Genomic DNA, 19,390 nt, shown 5'->3' with positions numbered 1-19,390 from the left:
TCTTTGCTGGCCCTGCAGCACTTGCTTCAAGGCCCAACTGGAGGCTAAGATGCATTTGTTGCTCAGGTGTAGTCGAACTCTACATATATATATATAAAAAAAAAACTGACTTTGTTTTCACAAAGTCCTCTATATGCCATTCTTGTTTGTGCCTCCAAAGATGTCTCTGTATTTGGAATGTCTCTCCGCAGCGCCTAGGGGGCCCACTCCCTTGGTGAACCCCAAAAGTACTGTGCCCGGAAAAAAACTCAGAATGGACGTGCCCAGAAGGATGATGGGGGTTGAGGCATGGCCCCCGCTCCTGCTTGTCTGTTGGCCCATAATGAGGCCCTGTTTTTGCCTTTGAGAGAACAAAGAGGTTGGAGCTGGAGGCAGCTTCAGAGTGGGGAGCTGGGACCTGGGCCGCCTGGCTGGTTCCCCAGGGCCGCTGGACGCCCATGCCAACCCCCTGTCCCGCCTCTCAGCACTCCTGGGTGGCTGTGCCGGCCTCCTCCACATCCCCACACCCCTGTGCTCCCTGCACAGGTGCGTGTGCCTCCGCTCACCCCTGCACCTGCAGCTGAGCCTGCCTCACTCTGGCCTAGTGCCCATCCAGAGTCCCTGCATCCCCCGCACTACCTGGTGGTGGAGCCCCAAACCCTGGCTGCTGGGTCCCTCATTCCATCCCCATCCACAGCTCGGCACCCCCACATCCCTGACACACACCCAGGCTGGGGTAATACAGCGGGGGGGGGTGTGACGGGGGGGGGCAGTGGGCCATTTCAGGCTTGCTCCTTCTATCCCCCCCTCCCTTTAAAAAATACTGCTTTATTGAGATGTAATTCACCCATCCTACAATTCACCTATGTTAAAGTGTGGGGTTTTAGCTCTTGGCAGAGGTCTGCAACCAGCACCACGTCATTTTAGGACAGTTCATTGCCTGGAAAAGAGGCCCCCGTACTCACTAGCAGTCAATCCCCACATCTCCAAGCCGTCCTCCCAGTGCTAGCCAACTACTACTGATTTACTCTGTCTCCACGAACTTGCTTGTTCTAGACCTTTCCCTGGAGAATCAAATGTGTGGTCTTTTGTGACTGGCATCTTTCCCTTCGTGTGATGTTTTTGAGGTTCATCCACATTGCAAGACATCCCACTGCTTCATTTACTTAAAAAGTACATATATATGCATATAATAAACGTGTTCTATGCATCATAAATAGCCTGTTCTTTAGAGCAGTGTTGGGTTCCCAGCAAAGCTGAGCAGAAGGTGGAGAGATTTCTCGTACACCCCCCACCTTCATACAAGCGTGGCCTCATTATCAACACGCTCCACTAAATGAAACATCAAAAAAAAAAAAAAAAAGATGATCCTGTGATGATACCCAAAGTCCGCAGTTCGCATTACAGTTCACTCTGGGCTGTTGTACCTTGTGTGGGTTTGGACAAACATAGGATGACGCGTACAGTCTTTATGTTACCATACAGAGCGGTTATATTGCCCTAAAAACCTTCTGTGCTCCGCCTGTTATCTCTCCAAACTTCCCAACCCCTGGCAACCACTGATCTCTTTACTGTCTTTATAGTTTTTACCTTTCCCAGAACGTCATATATCTGGAAGCATACAGTATTTGATCTTTTCAGGCTGGTTTCTTTCACTTAGTAGTGTGAATTTAAGTTTCCTGAATTTTTTTTTTTTTTTTGTCATGGCTTGTGTGTCTTTTCATGGCTTGGTGCCTCATTTTTTCTTAGTGCTGAAAAATATTTCTTTATTTGGGATGTACCTTAGTTTATTTATCCATTCACCTACCGAAGGACATCTTCAGGTTTTTCAAGGTTACTTCCAAGTTCTGGCAATTACAGATGAAGCTGTAAAAACATCAGTGTGCAGGTTTTTCTGTGGACGTAAGTTTTAGATTCCTTTAGATAAAAACCAAGGAGTAGATTGGTGGATTGTGTGTTGAGTCTATGTTTTGTTTTATAAGATACTGTCAAACTGTCTTCAAAGGTGGCTGCACCATTTTGCATTCCCAGCAGCAGTGAATGAGAGGTCCTGTTTCTTCACATTTTTGCCGACATTTGGTCTTGATAGTATTCAAGATTTTGGTCATTAAATATGCGTGTAGTGGTATCTTATTGGTGTTTTAATTTGCAAACCCCTGATGACAAATGATGTGGAACACTTGCACATATATCTATTTTTTGGTGAGGTATATGTTAAGGTCTTTGGGTCATTTTTTAATTGGGTTGTTTATTTTATTATTAAGCTTTCATAATTTTGGATGATGATCCCTCATCATATGTGCCTCTTGCAAATGTTTTCTCCCAAGTCTGTGGTTTGTCTTCTCATTCTGTTGACATTGTCTTTCATAGAGCGGAAGTTTTACATTTTTATGAAGCCCAGCTAATCAATTATTACTTTCATGGATTGTGCCTTTGGCATTGTACCTAAAGCATCCTGGCCATACCCCCGATCACCTAGATCTTCTCCTATGTTATTATCTAGGAGTTCTTTAAATTTGCATTTTACATTTAAGTCCGTGATCCATGTTGAGTTTTTGTGAAGGTTGTAAGGTGGATGTTTGGATTTAGTTCTTTGCATGTGGATGTCCCAATTGTTTCAGCACCATTTGTTGAAAGACTGTTGTTACTTTGCTCCCTTATCAAAGAGCAGTTGACTATGTGGATCAGTTCCTGAGCTTTCTGTTCTGTTCCATTGATCTATTTTTCTATCCTTTCACCAATACTACACTGTCCTGATTACTGTATCTTCACAGTAAGTCTTGAAGTTGGGTAGTGTCAGTACTTTGTTCTTCTCCCGAATCTTTTGCCTCTCCATATAAAGTTCATAGTCATTTTGTCAATATCCACAAAATAACTTGCTGGGATTTTGATTGGGATTGCATTGAATCCATAGATTGAGCTGGGAAGAACTGACATCTTGACAGTATTGAGTCGTCTTATCCATGAACATGGAATATATCTCCATCTACTTAGTTCTTTGATTTTGTTTATCGGAGTGTTGTAGTTTTCCTCATATAGCTCTTGTATGTATTTTGTTAGGTATATGCCTAAATATTTAATTTTGAGGGGTGCAAATGTAAATAATACTGTTTTTTTTAAATAATACTGTCTTAAATTTAAAATTCCACTTGTTCATTTCTGGTATAGCATAAAGTTATTGATTTTTGTATTTAATGTCAACCTCATTTCCTGCAATCTTGGTAAAACTGCTATTAGTTCCAGGAGTTTTTGTTGATTCTTTTGGATTTTCTACATAGGTGCTAATATCATCTGTGTGTTATGACAGCTTTGTTTCTTCCTTCCCAACTGTATACCTCTTATTTCCTTTTCTTGTCTTATTGCATGAGCTGGAAGTCCAGTACGATGTTGAACAGGAGTGGTGAGAGGGGAAGTCTTTGCCTTATATCTGATCTTAGTGGAAAGACTGAGCTTCTCATCACTAAATATCATGTTACCTGTAGGTCTTTTTTGTAGATAGTCTTTGGCAAGCTGAGAAGTTCCCCTCTATTTCTAATTTGTTGAGAGTTTTTATCATTAATGGCTATGGAATTTTGTCAAATGCTTTTTCTACCCCTATTGATATAATCATGTGATTTTTCTTTTTTAGCTAATTGATATGATGAATTACATTTAATTGGTTTTTGAATATTGAAGGAGCTTTGCATACCTGGGATAAATCCCACTTGTATATGATGCATAATTCTTTCTATACATCGTTAGATTTAATTTGCTGGTATTTGTTGAGGATTTTTGCATCTGTGTTCATGAGAGATATTGATCTGCAGTTTTCTTATAATGTCATTATCTGGTTTTGATATTAGGATGATACTAGCATCATAGAATGAGTTAGGGAGTATTTCCTCTACTTCCATCCTCTGAAAGAGATTGTAGAGAATTGGCATAATTTTTTCCTTAAAGTTTTGGTAGAATTCACCAGTAAACCCATCTGGTACTGGAGCTTTCTGTTTTGGAAGGTAATTAGTTACTATTTCAATTTATTTGTTAGATAAATGACTATTCAGATTGTCTATTTTCTCTTGTGTGACTTTTGCCAAATTGCATCTTTCAAGGAATTAGTACATTTCATTTCAAACTTAAATTAGTCCATTTCTTTTCAGGTGATTAAATTTGTGAAAATAAAAAAAATTGTGAAAATAGAATTGCTCAGAGTATTCCTTGATTATTTTTTTATTTTTATTATTATTTTTAAAAGATTTTATTTATTTAGTCATGAGAGACACACACACAGAGAGAGAGAGAGAGAGGCAGAGACACAGGCAGAGGGAGAAGCAGGCCCCATGCAGGGAGCCCAACGTGGGACTGGATCCTGGGTCTCCAAATCACACCCTGGACCGAAGGCAGCACTAAACTGCTGAGCCACCCGGGCTGCCCTGATTATCTTTTTAACATCCATAGGATCTACATTCATTTCTGATATTAGTATTGTGTTATCTCTTTTTTTTTCTTAGTTAGCCCGGCTAGAAGCTTATCAATTTTATTGATCTTTTTTTAAAGAACAGGTTTTGGGTTCATTGATTTTCTCTGTCAGTTTCCTGCTTTCAGTTTCTTTGATTTATGCTCTAATTCTCATTGTTTCTTTTCTTCTGCATACTTTGGATTTGATTTGCTTTTCTTTTTCTATTTTCCTAAAGTTCAGGTTTAGATTATTGATTTTAGATCCTTCTTTTTTATATATGCATTTTTATGTTATAAATATTCCTTTAAGCACTTATTTCTTTGCGTCCCACAGAGTTTGGTAAGTCTTAATTTTGTCTAGTTTGGAATATTTAAAAACTTCTCTTGAGATTTCTTCTTTGACCCATGTGTTATTTAGAAGTATGTTGTTTAGAGGTGCCTGAGTGACTCAGCTAAGCATCTGACACTTGATCTCAATGACTCTTGAACTCAATGCAGGGGTGAGTTCAAGCCCTGCATTGGATTCCATGCTGGACATGGAGCCTACATTGAAAAAAAAAAAAAAAAGCGTGTTGTTTAGTCTCCATGTATTTTGGTATTTTCCAATCATCTTTCTGTTATTGATTTCTAATTTAATTCCATTGTGTTCTGAGAGCATTATATGATTTCTGTGTTGTTGTTTTTTAATTTGTTAAGGTGTGTTTTATGGCCTAGAGTGTGGTCTGTCTTGGTAAATGTTTCATGTGAGTTTGAGAAGAATGTTTATTCTGCTGTTGTTGGATGAAGTAGTCTGTAGATCTTCATTGGATCCAGGTGACTGATGGTGGTGTTGAGTTCCACTGTGTCCTTGACAATTTTCTGCCTGCTAGATCTTCCTCACAGGGATGCTGAAGTCTCCAACCATGATGGTGGACTCATCTGTTCCTCTTTGCAGTTTTAATAGCTGTTGCCTCACATAGCTGATGCTCTGGTGTTGGACACATATATGTTAAGGATTATTATGTCTTCTTGGAGAATTGATCCCTTTGTCCTTATGCAATGCCCCTTTCGACCTCTGATAACTTCTCTCACTGTGAAGTCAGCTCCACCTGAAATTAATATAGCCAGTCTTGCTTTCTTTTGATTAGTGTTAGTATGGTGTATTTTCCTCCATCCATTTACTTTTTTGTTTGTTTGTTTTGTTTTAGAGAGACAGAGATTGGGGAGGAGGAGCAGAAGGAGAGGGAGAGGGAGAGAGAATCTTTTTTTTAAATTAATTAATTAATTATTTTTATTGGAGTTCAATTTGTCAACATATAGCATATCACCCAGTGCTCATCCCGTCAAGTGTCCCCCTCAGTGCCCGTCACCCAGTCACCCCAACCCCTCACCCACCTCCCTTTCCACTACCCCTTGTTCGTTTCCCAGAGTTAGGAGTCTCTCATGTGAGAGAGAGAATCTTAAGCGGGCTCCACGCCAGCATGAAGCCCAATGCAGGACTTGATTTCACGACCTGAGCTGAAATCAAGAGTGGGACACTTAACCAACTAAGCCACCCAGGCACCCTCATCCATTTACTTTTTTTTTTTTTTTTTGAGAGAGAGAGAATGAATGTGAGTAGGGGTATGGGGTAGAGGGAGAATCCTTGTGATTCTCTCTCTGGGTGTGGAGCCTGATGTGGGGTTCTGTCTCATGACCCTGAGATCATGACCTGAGCCAAAATCAAGAGTTGGATGCTTAACCAACAGAGACACCCAGTGCTCCTACTTTTAATCTCTATGTCTTTATATCTAATGTGGGTTTCTTGCAGACAACTTATTGTTTGGGTCCTGTTTTATCATCCACTCTGACAATCTTTGTCTTAACTGGTGCATTTAGACCATTCCAAGTGCTTATTGATATAGGTAGATTAATATCTGCCATGTTTGTTACTGTTCCCTGTTTGTTGCCCTTGGTTTTTGCTTCTATTTTGGTCTTCCACTCTTCCACATTTTGTAGTTTTAATTGAGTATCCATGTGATTCCATTTTCTCTTTCTTAGCATATCAGATATATTTTGTGTGTGTGTGTGCTTTTCTTAGTTGTTGCCCAGGAATTTGAATACATGTTTACAGTTATCTCAAGTCCACTTTCAAATAACACTATACCACTTCATGGGTAGTGTCAGTAACTTAAAATAACAAAATATTTCTAATTACTCCCTCATGTCCATTGTATCATTGCTGTCATTCATTACGTATATACATACACACACATATATAAAATATACATAATTAAAATTTAATTATATAACATATTGCTATTAGAATAATATATATAATGTATAATGTTATAGCTATTATTATTTTGAAAAAAAAACCTGTTATCTGTTAAATCAATTAAGAACAAAGTTTTTATTTTACCTTCACTTATTCTTTCTTGGGTGCTCTCCTTGGTTTGTGTAGATCTGAGTTTCTGACCTCTCATTTTCCTTCTCTCTAAAGAACTTTAACATTTCATGCAAGGCAAGTTTACTCGTAACAAGTTTCCTCCATTTTTGTTTGTCTGAGAAACAAATTTGTCCTTCACTTTTGAAGAATACAAATTTCTGGGTTTTTTTCCCCCTTCTAGTACCTTAAATGTTTCATGATAGTCTCTTGTGTGCATGGTTTCTGAGAAGTTGGATGTGATCTTTATCTTTACTCCTTTATCAGTCAGGCATTGTTTTCCTCTAGCTTCTTTCAGGAATGACCTTTTATCTTTGATTTTTGTAGTTTTTTTTTTTCCTTTTCTTTTCTTTCTTCTTTTTTTTTTTTTTTTTTTTTTGCATTTATCCTGTTTGGTGTTCTCTGAGCTCCCTGGATCTGTGGTTTGGTATTTGAAATTAATTTGGGGGAAATTCTCAATGATTATTGTTTCAAATATTTCTCTCCCATTCTCTTGTCTCCTTCTGGTATTTTTATTATGCATATACTAAACTTTTGTAGTTGTCCCACGGTTTTGGCATATTCTATTCCATTTCTTTAAGTCTTTTTTTTTTTTTCTGTTTGCTTTTTATTTTTTGGAGGTTTCTCTTGATACATCCTCAAGCTCAGAGAGTCTTTCCTCAGCTATGTCTAATCTAATAATGAACACATCAAAGATACTCTTTATCTGTCACAGCGTTTTTGATTTGTAGCTTCTTTTTGGTTCTTTCTCTGAACCTTCATCTCTCTGCTTACATTGCATAACATGTACTACGTTCATTAGAGCTGTTGGCCTATTAACCACAGGTGTTTTAAATTCCTAATCTGATAATTCCAACATCTTTGCCATATCTGGGTCTGGTTTTGTTGTTACGTTTCTGCTTTCTCTTCAAGCTATGTTTTCTGCCTTTTAGGATCATCCTTTTTTTTTTTTTCTTGATAGCCAGACATGATGTGCTGGGTAGAAGGAACATAAATAAGCCTTTAGTCATATGATGCTAAGGTGTAGGACGGAGGGGAGAAGTCTGTAGTCCTATGACTAGCTCTGTCTTCTGGGGGGCCTATGCTTCTGGATTGTGAACTTCATACGAGCTTTCCAGTCTGCACCCACCCACCATGTGCTACCCTTAGGTTAGGTGGAATTGGATGGCTACAGTGGCCAGAGCTGGTGTTTCCTTTCTCCCATGTGGAAGGCCAGAGCTGGCTGGGTTTGGATATTTTGGGTCAGTGAGGCTCCAATAAAATCCCAGCTGGTTATGTCCTGGTTAAATAGTTTCTCCTGACAGTAGACCTTGTTAAGTAGAACAAAATGCTGCTGCGGAATATTTCAGAATGTTTCCTCTCCCCCTTCTCCTAGCCAGAAGCTGGGATTTTTCTCTGATATTCACTGTAAGGGCGAGGTCAGCTATTGGAGGTGATGCGGACATAACTGTGAGGGGCCCCTCACACCTGGGTCCCCCTGGAGTTTTTAACTTTCAAAGGTATCCACACTGCGCCTCTAGCAATTTGTCAGTTATAGGTCAAAGTTTCCCTCTCCTGGGCCTGGTTCCCATGGAGGTTGCGGCTCCTGGATTTCTGTTCTATAATTTGGGATTTCTTATAGTTGCCTGGGTCTCCAATTTGGGGGGGAAGCAGTCCGCTCTGTGACCTCACTTGTCTTAAGAATCTAGGAATAGTTACCAATTTCTCCATTTGCTCGGCTCTTGATTTGTTGTGAAGATGGAGTGGTAGCTTCCAAGCTGCTTACATGGCAGACCAGGAATGAGAAGTCTTTCATTCCTTTCGTATTACCCTAGTAATAGTTCATTGTGTGAATATGCCTCATTTTCTCTGTTCATTCATCAGTGGATGGATATTCGAATTGTTTCCTTTTGTTGTTGTTGTTGTTTTTAAAATTATTCCGGATAATACTGCTATGAGCACCCATATTCAAGTTTTTGTGTGGACATATGTTTTCATTTCTGTTAGGTATACACCTAGCAGTGAAGTTGCTGGATCAGATATGAGCACATATCAGGAATTACTGAACTATATTCCAAAAGGGAGGCACCATTTTACATTCCCACCAGCCATGTGTGAGAGTTCTGAGTCCTCTATGTTCTTGCCAACACTTGTTATTATCTGACTATTTGATTATAGACATCCTAGTGGGTATGAGGTGGTAACTCAATATGGTCTTTTTTTAAAAAAGATTTATTTATTTATTCATGAGAGAAAGAGAGAGAGAGAGGGGCAGAGACACAGGCAGAGGGAAAAGCAGGCTCCACGCAGGGAGTCCCATGTGGGACTCGATCCTGAATCCTGGGATCATGACCTGAACTGAAGGCAGACATTCAACCGCTGAGCCATACAGGTGTCCCTATATGGTCTTTTTTTAAAAAATATTTTTTTTATTTATTTATTTGAGAGAGAGAGAGAGAGAGAGAATGAGCAGAGCGGGGGGATAGAGAGGGAGAAGCAGACTCCCTGCTGAGCTGGGAGCCTGACGCAGGGCTCCATCTCAGGACCTGGAGATCATGACCTGAGCCAAAGGGAAACACCCAAACGACTGAACCACCCAGGCACCCCTCAATTTATATTTGATTTATATTTTCCTAACGGCTAATGATATTGAACACATTTCCATGTGCTTAGAGCTCATTCACGTATCTTCTTTGGAGAAATGCCTATTCAGATATTTTGCCTATTTTAAAATCAAGTTTTTTTTTATTGTTGAATTTTGAGTGTTTTGTTACGTCTTCTAGATACAGATCTCTCATCTGGGAGCACCCAGGTGGTTCAGTCAGTTAAGCGTCTGCCTGTGGTTTAAGTCTTGATCCCGGGTCCTGGGATCCAGCCCCACGTTGGGCTCCCTGCTCTGCTGGGAGTTTGCTTCTCTCTCTCCCTCTGCCCCTCCCCACTGCTCATTTTCTTTCTTTTCTTTTCTTTCTTCTTTTCTTTTCTTTCTTTCTTTCTCTTTCTTCCTTTCTTTCTCAAATAAATAAATAAAATATTTAAAAAAACCCAAATCATTAATCTGATATATGATTTGCAAATGTTTTTTTTTTAAAGATTTTATTTATTTATTCATGAGAACACACAGAGAAGAGAGAGAGAGGCAGAGACACAGGCAGAGGGAGAAGCAGGCTCCATGCACCGGGAGCCCGACGTGGGACTCGATCCCGGGTCTCCAGGATCGCGCCCTGGGCCAAAGGCAGGTGCCAAACCGCTCCGCCACCCAGGGATCCCCGCAAAAGTTTTCTTCTGTTGTGTGGGTTGTTCTTTCACCCTCCTGATGGTGCCTTCTGAAGTGTAAGAGTTTTTCATTTTGATGATGCCCAGTTTCACATCATTGCTGCTGTTGCTGCCTATGGCCTGTGTGTGTGGTGTTGTAAGCTAAGGAACCAATGTATAATGCAAGTTCCCAAAGATTGACAACTATGTGATCTTCCAAGAGCCTTGTGGCTTTAGTTCTCACATTTAGGTCTTTGGTGTGTCTTGAGCTAATCTTTGTAGATGGCATGAGGCAGCGGTCCAACTTCATTCTTTTGCAGGTAGAGTTTATTTGCCTCAGCATGATCTGTTGAAAAGACTAATCTTAATCTCTCAATTTTTAAGTGTTTGGCACCCTTGTTAAGGAAGCAATTGACCTAAAATATGAGGGCATATTTCTGGATCCTGAGTTCTGTTCCATCTATCTATATGTCTGTTCTTATGCCAGTACTATAATGCTTGATTCCTGTCACCTTTTGTATGTGGTAAGTTTTGAAATTGGGAACTGTGAGTACTTCACCTTTATTCTTTTTCAGGGTTGTTTTAGCTATTTTGCTTTTGTTTAGTAGCCATATAAGTTTTAGGATCAGTTTGTCAATTTTGGAAAAGTGATGGGATGCTGCTGAATCTGTAGATCATTCTGGAAGGTATTGTTACCTTAACAACAGTAAGCTAGTAGTGAATCCATGAATATGAGATGCTTTTCCATGTATTTGTGTCTTCTAAAATTTCTTCCAACAATGTTCTATGGCTTTCGGAGTATATGTTTTTTGTTAAACATACATGTTTTTTGTTAAATGTATTTCTTTTTTGATGCCTTTATAAATGGATTTTGTTTAGTTTTTCCCCCAGAGTGTTCATTCCAGGTGTATAACAAGACAATTGATGTTTTGATATTAATCTTGTGTTTTCTAACCTGCTGAACTTACTCAATCTTTTTTTCAGATCCCATTTAAAATTATGAAGGGACACCAGCACATTGTCACTTCCTGTAACTTCTGTGTGGATGACACAAAGCTGCTCAGTGGGTCCTATGATTGTACTGTGAAGCTGTGGGTAGGTGGCCTGGTGTAGCTGGAATGACAACATCTCAGGAGGGGATGTATCTTGTGGAGAGTGCGCCAGTACTGAGTCCCCACATATTCAAGGATCCAAAAGATTCAGAGAGAACTTTCTGAGCAGAATGCAATAAGGAGAAGCCCAGGGAGGGTCCAGCCCTAGTGTCAAGCCACTGGAGAGAGATGGGTTTAGTGTAGTTGCTGCGAGCCTGTTGACTTGGAAACAGTGGGAAGGGGGGATGGGGATCTCTTGTTGGACAGCTCCAGCTGTGCCTAGGGCTTACCTGGGATCTCTGACCTGTGACATCTCTTTGGTTCTCCTCCCCACTTTAGAAAATTCACTTCCATCCACAGAGATGGTCTGGCCAAGCCTAGGTGGTCACAGTGGACAGAGAAGTGGCCAGGACTGGGACCTGTCCATGAGGGGTGGTTGGGAAGGGCAGGCTTGAGCATGGGTCAGTGCCCCCAACGTGTAGGAAGCAGGGGTACAAGGAACAGGGGTGTGATGAGCAAATGAGGTTGCTAAGACGTGACCCCTGAGAACTCTTCCAAAGCCACTGGGCATAACCCACAGATGCTGGAAGGCCTGTCTGGGGGTTTTGCTGGTCAGTCAGGGTAGAGTGATGAGGGAGTGGAGATGGGGGATGGCAATGGCCATCAGGGGTTGGGCCACAGATGGCTGTGTGGCTGGGGCTGGGCCCATGGGGAACGACAGTCCGTTCTGCATTTTTCCATCTCCTCTGGCTTCAGGGGCAGAAGGGAATAGAACTAAATCTGGGCTGGTTCCTGGGTTCAGGTGAAGGATAGCTCCTCACTCTCCAGATGACCACAGAGGTCATCTTCTGTGTCATCAGGGGGTACCAAGGCCAGGCACACTAGACAGGAAGGTTTGGGGGTTGTCCAAGTGGTTCAGCTGTGTGACCCTGGGCGGTTACATGACCTCCTGGGCCTCCTTGAAACTCTCCAGGTCCAGCTGCATGCTGGGGCTACCGTGGGGCCTGCCTGGCCCGTACCTGGCTCTAACAGGCATCCATCCTCACGTCTGCTGTGGCTCATGATCTCCTCCTGGAGCCTTAAACCCTTTCCCAAACTTCTGGGGTGACTGAGAAGCCAGGGGCGAGGGGGCTTTGCTGGTTGTCATCACCCAGGGGAGGGGGAGGGCAGCTTCCCCGTGTGCATCCTGCTTGACCAACTCAGATTGCCCCCCCACATTCTTCTCTCCGTTTGAATTCACAGAAGGACTCACAGGGTTTCTATCTGTTTGGGCCAAAAGGCTCTTGACTCTAAAAAGGGAAATCTGCCTGTTTTCTCCTGTCCCAAAATGAGAGACCATCCACCGAGATGTCCCTGGTTCCCCACAGTGACCTGACTGCCTCATCCACGCTGCTGTATCCATGATGCAGTCACTTTGGCCTTTCCAAGTGTCCCGATAACCAGCCTTGCTCATGGCCTTGCCTGCTTGTGCCACTTTCTCCAGGTCCCTCCCTGCACCCCTCCCTGCCCAGAGTCTCCAGTTGTCTACCTTGGCTGATTGCACTTTCTCCAAGAAGTCCTCTTTCCTCCTCCTGGTTCTTTTTTCCCCAATTTTGCCCTTTGGCTGGCTCCCCCTGTGGCTCTCCCTGCCCTGGCACAGCTGCCATTCCCGAGCACTCCCTGGGGAGATGACTCAGCCATTACCCGGCATACTGCCCTCTCCTATCGCAGTATCTTGGCCAAAATGTCCCTTTGCCTCTCCCTCCGCTCCCCACTCCTGTTACTTCCCATCACCTGTCTCCTCCTCTTGGGTCTCCCCTGGAGCCCAAGCATCTGATTTAATCTTTTGGAAGTTCCCTTCACCCTCGCTGTGGACCCCTGTGAATGATTTGGAAAGTCCATAGGTGTGTGAAGAAGCTGGGGGGAAAAATCATTTTTTATTTTGAGAGAAAGTGGTAGGGGGAAGGGACAGAGGGAGAGAGTCTCAAGCAGATTCCGTGCTGAGTGTGGAGCCTGAAGCAGGATTCAGTCTCATAATGGTCAGATCGTGACCTGAGCTGAAACTAAGGGTCAGATATTTAACCAGCTGAGCCCCCCCACGAGCCCTGCGGAAAAAAAAATCATTCTTAATTCTGCACCTAATATCCCTCTACGATATCGGCATGCCTCTTCCAGTCATTAAGAAATAGCAACTTTGGTGGATTTTCTCACGGCACAGAGAGGAAATGAGAGCCATCATTTCATGACCCTGAAGCTAAGTGCTGTGAAAATGTTGGAATATATGTTTATTTTTCTTGTTTTCCCACGTATACATGGGTTCACAAAATTGAGACCATAAAGGAACACTATTTATATAACTGCGATAAGCTTGGCCTGGGGATATTGTCACATTTCCCTATTTTCCCAACTGTTCGTTGGAGCCACTCTTTCCCATTCATTTAAGGTCTGACCAGCACCCCTGCCTTGAATTATCTGAGTCCACAGAGGGGTTCCTGGCTCCAAATGCCAGGTGAAGGGGGAGCGTCTTTCACTTATTTATTTCAAGAAATATTCAATACAGGGACACCTGGGTGGCTCAGCGGTTGAGCATCTGCCTTTGGTTCAGGGTGTGATACTGGGGTCCTGGGATTGAGTCCCTCATTGGTTTCCCTGCAGGAAGCCTGCTTCTGCCTCTGCCTGTGTCTGCCTCTCTCTGCGTCTCTCATGAATAAATAAATAAAACCTTTTTAAAAAAGAAACATTCAATACAAAACAGAGACATTTCCACTGCCTCTGGAATTTGCTAACAGAATCTGGCTTGTTTGCCATCCATCTCCTGTGGAGGGATTCGCTTGACAGCAGTGCACCTGTTCTGGAGGGTGCTCCTCTGCGGGCGCTGTTCCTTCTCTTGGCCATAAGGTGTCACTATCAGATGCTGAAGATGCCCAGGATCCCTGGTGGCAGTTCCTTTCCAGGGCTGCCCTTAGCTGGCCCAGGGGGTGGGCTCCCTGCAGACTGCAGTTCTGGGCCCCACAGCGATGGTTTTCTTAGTTCTGTGTTCGTGCTGGAGCCCGAGCCAGGGAGGCCGGATCGCAGGCTGCCCGGACCGGTTCTTTCCTCTGAAGCCACTAGACTTGTGAGTCCATGGATGTGTCCTGTCCTGGTGAGCTCCTTGGATTCCTGCTGTCCCCTCATACCGCTGATCAGGGCCTGCTGTGCTACCCAAACGTGACCCCACTATTTGATGTCTTAGGGAAGGAGGGTTGAGGGCCTGGGTCGTGCAGAAGAAAAGGGTTCACCTGGCGGGTCTGAGGCCGCCGGCAAGGATGGCATTGGCCAGCATCTGGGAGCTGGACTGACCCATGGTGTCCTGCAATCTGCTAAGAGATAAAGGGGGCTCAGCGTACCCGGACTGCGGCATAAGCCATGTGGTTTATGCTGAGCACCCGCTTTCCTTCTGGGAGTCTGCATTTTGGTGTACACGAGAAAATCCCCCCAAAAACCCTGGGCCCCAAGGCTCGGGCACATCTCCCCAGTAGAAGACATGTCACAGGTGGCTGGAGGAATTAGTCGTGTCCCATATGTCCCCCTGGGAGAGACTCTTGGAAGCTTGCCCCCCCCCCCCCCCCGCCCCGACTCCAGTCTCCTCTGGGCTCCACCTCAGGCTCCTTTCCCTTTGCTGATTTTGCTCTGTCCTTTGCTGTAATACAGCTCAGCTGTGGGTCTATCTGTGGGTCCTGGAGAATCACCCAGCCTGGGGGGCGGTCTTGGGGACCCCTGACACAGGGTCCTTCCCACCCCGCCCAGCACGATCAGGCTCCTAACACGGAGTGGTCTGTGCCGTCACAGGCCCGCCTGGCTGGGCCAGAAGCTCTGAGCCCGGGGCACCGCATTCTCACCCAAGAGCTTTCTAGGAATTCATTGTCTTACCAGCCACCCGTTTTCCAAGGGGACTTTTCCACCCCAGCTTATCCTGAAAAGCTCTTGGCACATTTCTAACTGGAAATACTTCATCTCTGCCGCAGCGGGCACTTTTCACTTTGGCACCGTGTTTTATTCTCTTCTCCTCATTCTCTTCATCTTATTGAGTTATTCCCTGGCGTCGATCTCGGCACATTCTCTAGGTACTAAGGGCCAGCTCGCTGGCAGTGGCTGCCGCCCCGCTGTCGCCCCGGTGCCGGCGTTTGGTTCACCTGCTGCCTCGAGGTGGCCAGTGCCAGCGTGTCTGCTGTCCTCTCGAACACGTGGTGAACCTTTCCACGCACAAGCCTTTGACCTCAGTTCGTTAGGAGAGACCCCTCGAAGCAGAGGTGCTGGGTCGAAGGGTGTGAATTTTTTTTTTTAAGATCTGATTTATTTATCTCAGAGAGAGAGAGAGAGAGAGAGAGAGAGAGAGAGAGCAAGTACGGGGAGGGGCAGCAGGAGAAAGATCTCAAGCCAAATCTGCGCTGAGTGTGGAGCCTGATGCAGGACTCGATCCCAGGACCCCAGGTTCATGACCTGGGCCACACAGGTGTGCAAAGGGTGTGGACTTGTAAAAAGTTCTTGAGAGCTCTTGCTGGATCCTGCAAAGCCTCTTCAGCCAGTAGAGATGGACAGAACTGTCAGCAGCGCTGCCCGCAGAGTGGCCTGGTCCGGGCTGTGCCGGTGCCCTGGAGGGGGCGCTCTCCAGGGACCCCACACTTGGGGAGGCCAGGAAGCCCCTGTGGCCTTTGGGCGGAGCGAGGGGTGAGGGGCCCGTGGGTTGTCGCACTTGGCTGTGCTCCACCGGCTGCTCAGCGGCCTCCCGCCCCCTGTCCCCCGTTGCTCCGAGGATGCTGTGGATGGCTCCGTGGTCCGGGATTTTGAGCACAGGCCCAAAGCTCCTGTCTTAGACTGCAGCGTGACGGCCGACAGCAGAAGGTGACCTTCCCCGCGCCTCGCCCTGGGCGGGCGGCCTCCGGCTCCCACATGTGTCCCCACGGTGTCCACGTTCTGTGTGAGCGTCAAGGGGACGTGACAACTCTTTGAAAACATAAAGTGCTAAAAAGACAGCACGCATCGAGGCTCCAGTCTGCCTTTCCTTCGTGGACCTGCCTTTCCGTGGCCCCCCAGTGGCCTGCTACGCGGCAAGGGGTCCTGGCGCTGGAGGCCCAGGTGGCATCTCACAGGGGAGTCGGAGGCCCAGGGGTGCCCCCCCCCCTTGGCTGGAGCTCCTCGTGTTTGCAATAGGACACAAGGGCTTTGCATGAAAATAGATTTGCTCGAGCTTCCCGCCCCTCCCTGCCCCCCGCAGCTACAATAAAGCTAAGAAAGACTTGGGTGGGAATTCATCTCACACGGGGGGGGGGGGGGGCGTGGAAACACGCAACGGGTGGGCGGTACACGTACAGTGTTATGTACAAAGGCACATGGCTGCTGTGTGGCTAAGCGTCCAAGAAAACATTCCAGAACAAAGGGAGCTGCCCAAGTGTTTCTGTAAAACAGGTGAGCAGAGAAGGAAGGGGTCGGTCCGTGTGAGCCGCAAGTATCCCCTCAGCAGAAGACGGTCGTTTGCAGAAGGGAACGGTCCCATTAATGCCCCGAATGTGGGAGAAGCTCCCTGGGTGGCGGGGGGACTCAGCAACTGCGGGCAGTGGTGCCTTGGTGTTAGGTTCCATCCGTGTCCAGGGAGGAGCATGGAGGGGGCTTGGGGAGCCTCTTGAGAAAAATTTGGGTATTTACGTACAATCTTGGTCCTAAATTAGAGATTTTCTATGCTTTTTTTTTCTTTTTTCATAGAACCCATAGCTATAACTGTCTGGATCATTTTCTTGGCAGATTTGTCACAGCGTCCCACGACAAAGCGGTGAGGGCTTGGGACCTTGAGACAGGCAAGCTGCTGGTGAGTGTGGCCCCCTAGCATGCAGCGCGAGGTCTTGACTGAGCATCTTGGGGCGAGGGGTGGGAGGGAGGCTTGGGCCGGGCCCCTGGGGTAGGAAGGGAAAACAGGCTCTCAGAAGAGGAGAATTTTCTCAGGGACACTGGGTGACGGAGGTCGGGCATCGGGAAAGAGAGCTTCTTGGGCAGGCAGGGAGGGCTTTTGCTGGAAGGACTGGATACCCAGAGGAGCGGAGCGAGAGGAGCGGGGGCGGGGGTGGAGGAGAGAGGGCACAGCATTCCAGGCTCAGGGAAGTGCATAGGATCAGAGACCCGCCCTGTGGGGTGTTGGGATTCAATGGGACAAAGACCATGTGGTCAAAACACCACGAGTGTTCTGGGGAGCAGCCTCTCCGCAGCAGCCTGGAGGGGCCTCCCTCCATCCACCCATCCATCCAGTCCATCGGGGACCAGCCTGACACTCCGTCCGTCTGTCCCATGCCCAGGCAGCCCTGGTCTGTCAGGGTTTGGGGAGGCTCCCCAGGGAGCTCCTCATCACCTCCCCTTCTCCTCTTTTCTTCTCACTGCAAAGATCAGTTTATATTCACTGTAAGGAGCCCAGAAATTATAGTCAATACCTTGGCATCTCTTTTCCTACGTCTGTGTGCATTTCCCTCTGAGCACAGGTGAGTATGCGCTGCTAACAGCCCAGCATCCTTCTGTACATCCTTTCTGGATCTTGACTCTCTTTTCACTCAAAAATAAATGGTGGGTAGGGTTATATCCGTGTCATCCTTTTTCAGGGATGCATGGATAAGTCAGGCTGTGTTTCACTATTTTTTAAAAAAAGATTTTATTTATTTATTCATGAGAGACAGAGAGAGAGAGAGAGAGAGAGAGAGGCAGAGACACAGGCAGAGGGAGAAGCAGCTCCCTGCAGGGAACCCGCTGCGGGACTTGATCCTTGAACCCCGGGGTCACGCCCTGGGCCGAAGGCAGGCGTCCAACCTCTGTGTCACCTGGGTGTCCCTGTGGGCTTACTTTAAAACGGTGACAGTGCCAATACCGTAACAGTAACATACAGAGAGGCCCTCCTTTCTTGGAACGTTGATGGGCTCGTTGTCCCCTCCCCGAGGTCGGGTGCCAGCCGCTCCAAGGGGACAGTGAGCGACCTGAGGGCCTGGCTGCAGGGTCTCATCTGTGGTGCAAGGTGCAGGGAGGCACTTAACGAACCCCCGTTTACCGAACCGGGTAGGAGGAAAATTGGCTGTTGCCAGAACCACGCTGCCCGTCCCGCCACGTGCTCTACTTGGCCTCGTCGCTCTGGCCTGGGCACGGCCTCGCTAACTACATCTACTAGTCAAACTAGGTGAAACGAAACCAACTTTGAAATTGGGCTCCTTGGCTGCCCTGGCCCATTACGAGGACTCAGAGGCCATGCGCAGCCAGAGGCTCACGGAGTGGACGGTGCGCAGATGGGACGTTTCCATCATCACAGAAAGTTTGCCTGGACGGCGGGGCTAGAGAGAAAACAACCTTTTGATTGTTGCCCCATTCAGTGGAAGATCAAACACAAAACCTTCATAGCCTCCTGTAAGCTTTCTCCCGACGGCAAGTACGTGGTCTCGGCCTTGGACGTGGACCGTGGAATCTGTATAACAGATGCAGAGACTGCCACCACCGTGTCCTACGTCAAAAGTGAGTCTGCACGGGTTCCCCGCTCTGTTCCACCTGCCGGGGCAACAGCCTCTTGTCACTTGACTGACAGTGGCCTGCCTGCCTTCCTTCCTTCCTTCCTTCCTTCCTTCCTTCCTTCCTTCCTTCCTTCCTCCCTTCTTTCCTTTCTTTTTTTTTTTTTAAAGGTTTTATTTGTTTATTCACGAGCGACACACAGAGAGAGGCAGAGACAGGCAGAGGGAGAAGCAGGCTCCTTGCAGGGAGCCCGATGCGGGACTCGATCCCAGGACCCCGGGGTTACGCCCTGGGCCAAAGGCAGGAGCTAAACCGCTGAGCCCCCCAGGGATCCCGGGGTGTCTGGTCTTGATGACACATCGCTGGATGGCCTTCCTGACCTCAGAGAGAGTGTGCACACCCATGTGTGTGTGTTCGCATGCCCGAAGCCCCCTCCCATGTGTACCTTCTGTTTCTGCTGCTGAGCACGGACCTGTGACATGGGTACTGCCCCACGGCCAGCACCTCTCCTTCCTGGGTCACCTCACACTCCACCTGCTCTCATGCTCCAGGGTTTAGTGGCACACCACACTCCTGCACACACTCTGGTCCACCTCCGGGCCTTTGCACGTGCTGCTCCTGCTGCTGGGGGGCCCTCTTCCTACTCTGTGTCTCCTGCTGACTTTGGGGGCCACTCCTCGACCTCTCAGGGCAGGGCCAACCTTCTGCGGGCTGGGAGCTGTGACCTACAGCCCCCCCCCCACTGCGTGGCCCCCCGTGT

At 46.4% G+C, this 19,390-nt stretch overlaps 1 protein-coding gene across 1 annotated transcript in view; it reads left to right on the top strand.

The window, feature by feature from the left end:
* WDR88 (WD repeat domain 88) overlaps positions 1-19,390 on the top strand; it is a 46,259-nt gene that overhangs the window by 3,154 nt on the left and 23,715 nt on the right. The window contains exons 2-5 of the mRNA XM_055310274.1: positions 11,036-11,146; positions 15,914-16,002; positions 16,900-16,963; positions 18,498-18,636. Coding sequence (XP_055166249.1) covers positions 11,036-11,146; positions 15,914-16,002; positions 16,900-16,963; positions 18,498-18,636 — 403 coding nt within the window. The remainder of the gene's footprint in view (positions 1-11,035; positions 11,147-15,913; positions 16,003-16,899; positions 16,964-18,497; positions 18,637-19,390) is intronic.

Source organism: Nyctereutes procyonoides, unplaced genomic scaffold, assembly GCF_905146905.1.
Source record: "Nyctereutes procyonoides isolate TBG_1078 unplaced genomic scaffold, NYPRO_anot_genome, whole genome shotgun sequence".
In the NCBI taxonomy this organism is placed as follows: Eukaryota; Metazoa; Chordata; class Mammalia; order Carnivora; family Canidae; genus Nyctereutes; species Nyctereutes procyonoides.
The sequence above is the reverse complement of the archived record's forward strand: the minus strand, read 5'-3'. Positions and strand labels throughout refer to the sequence as shown.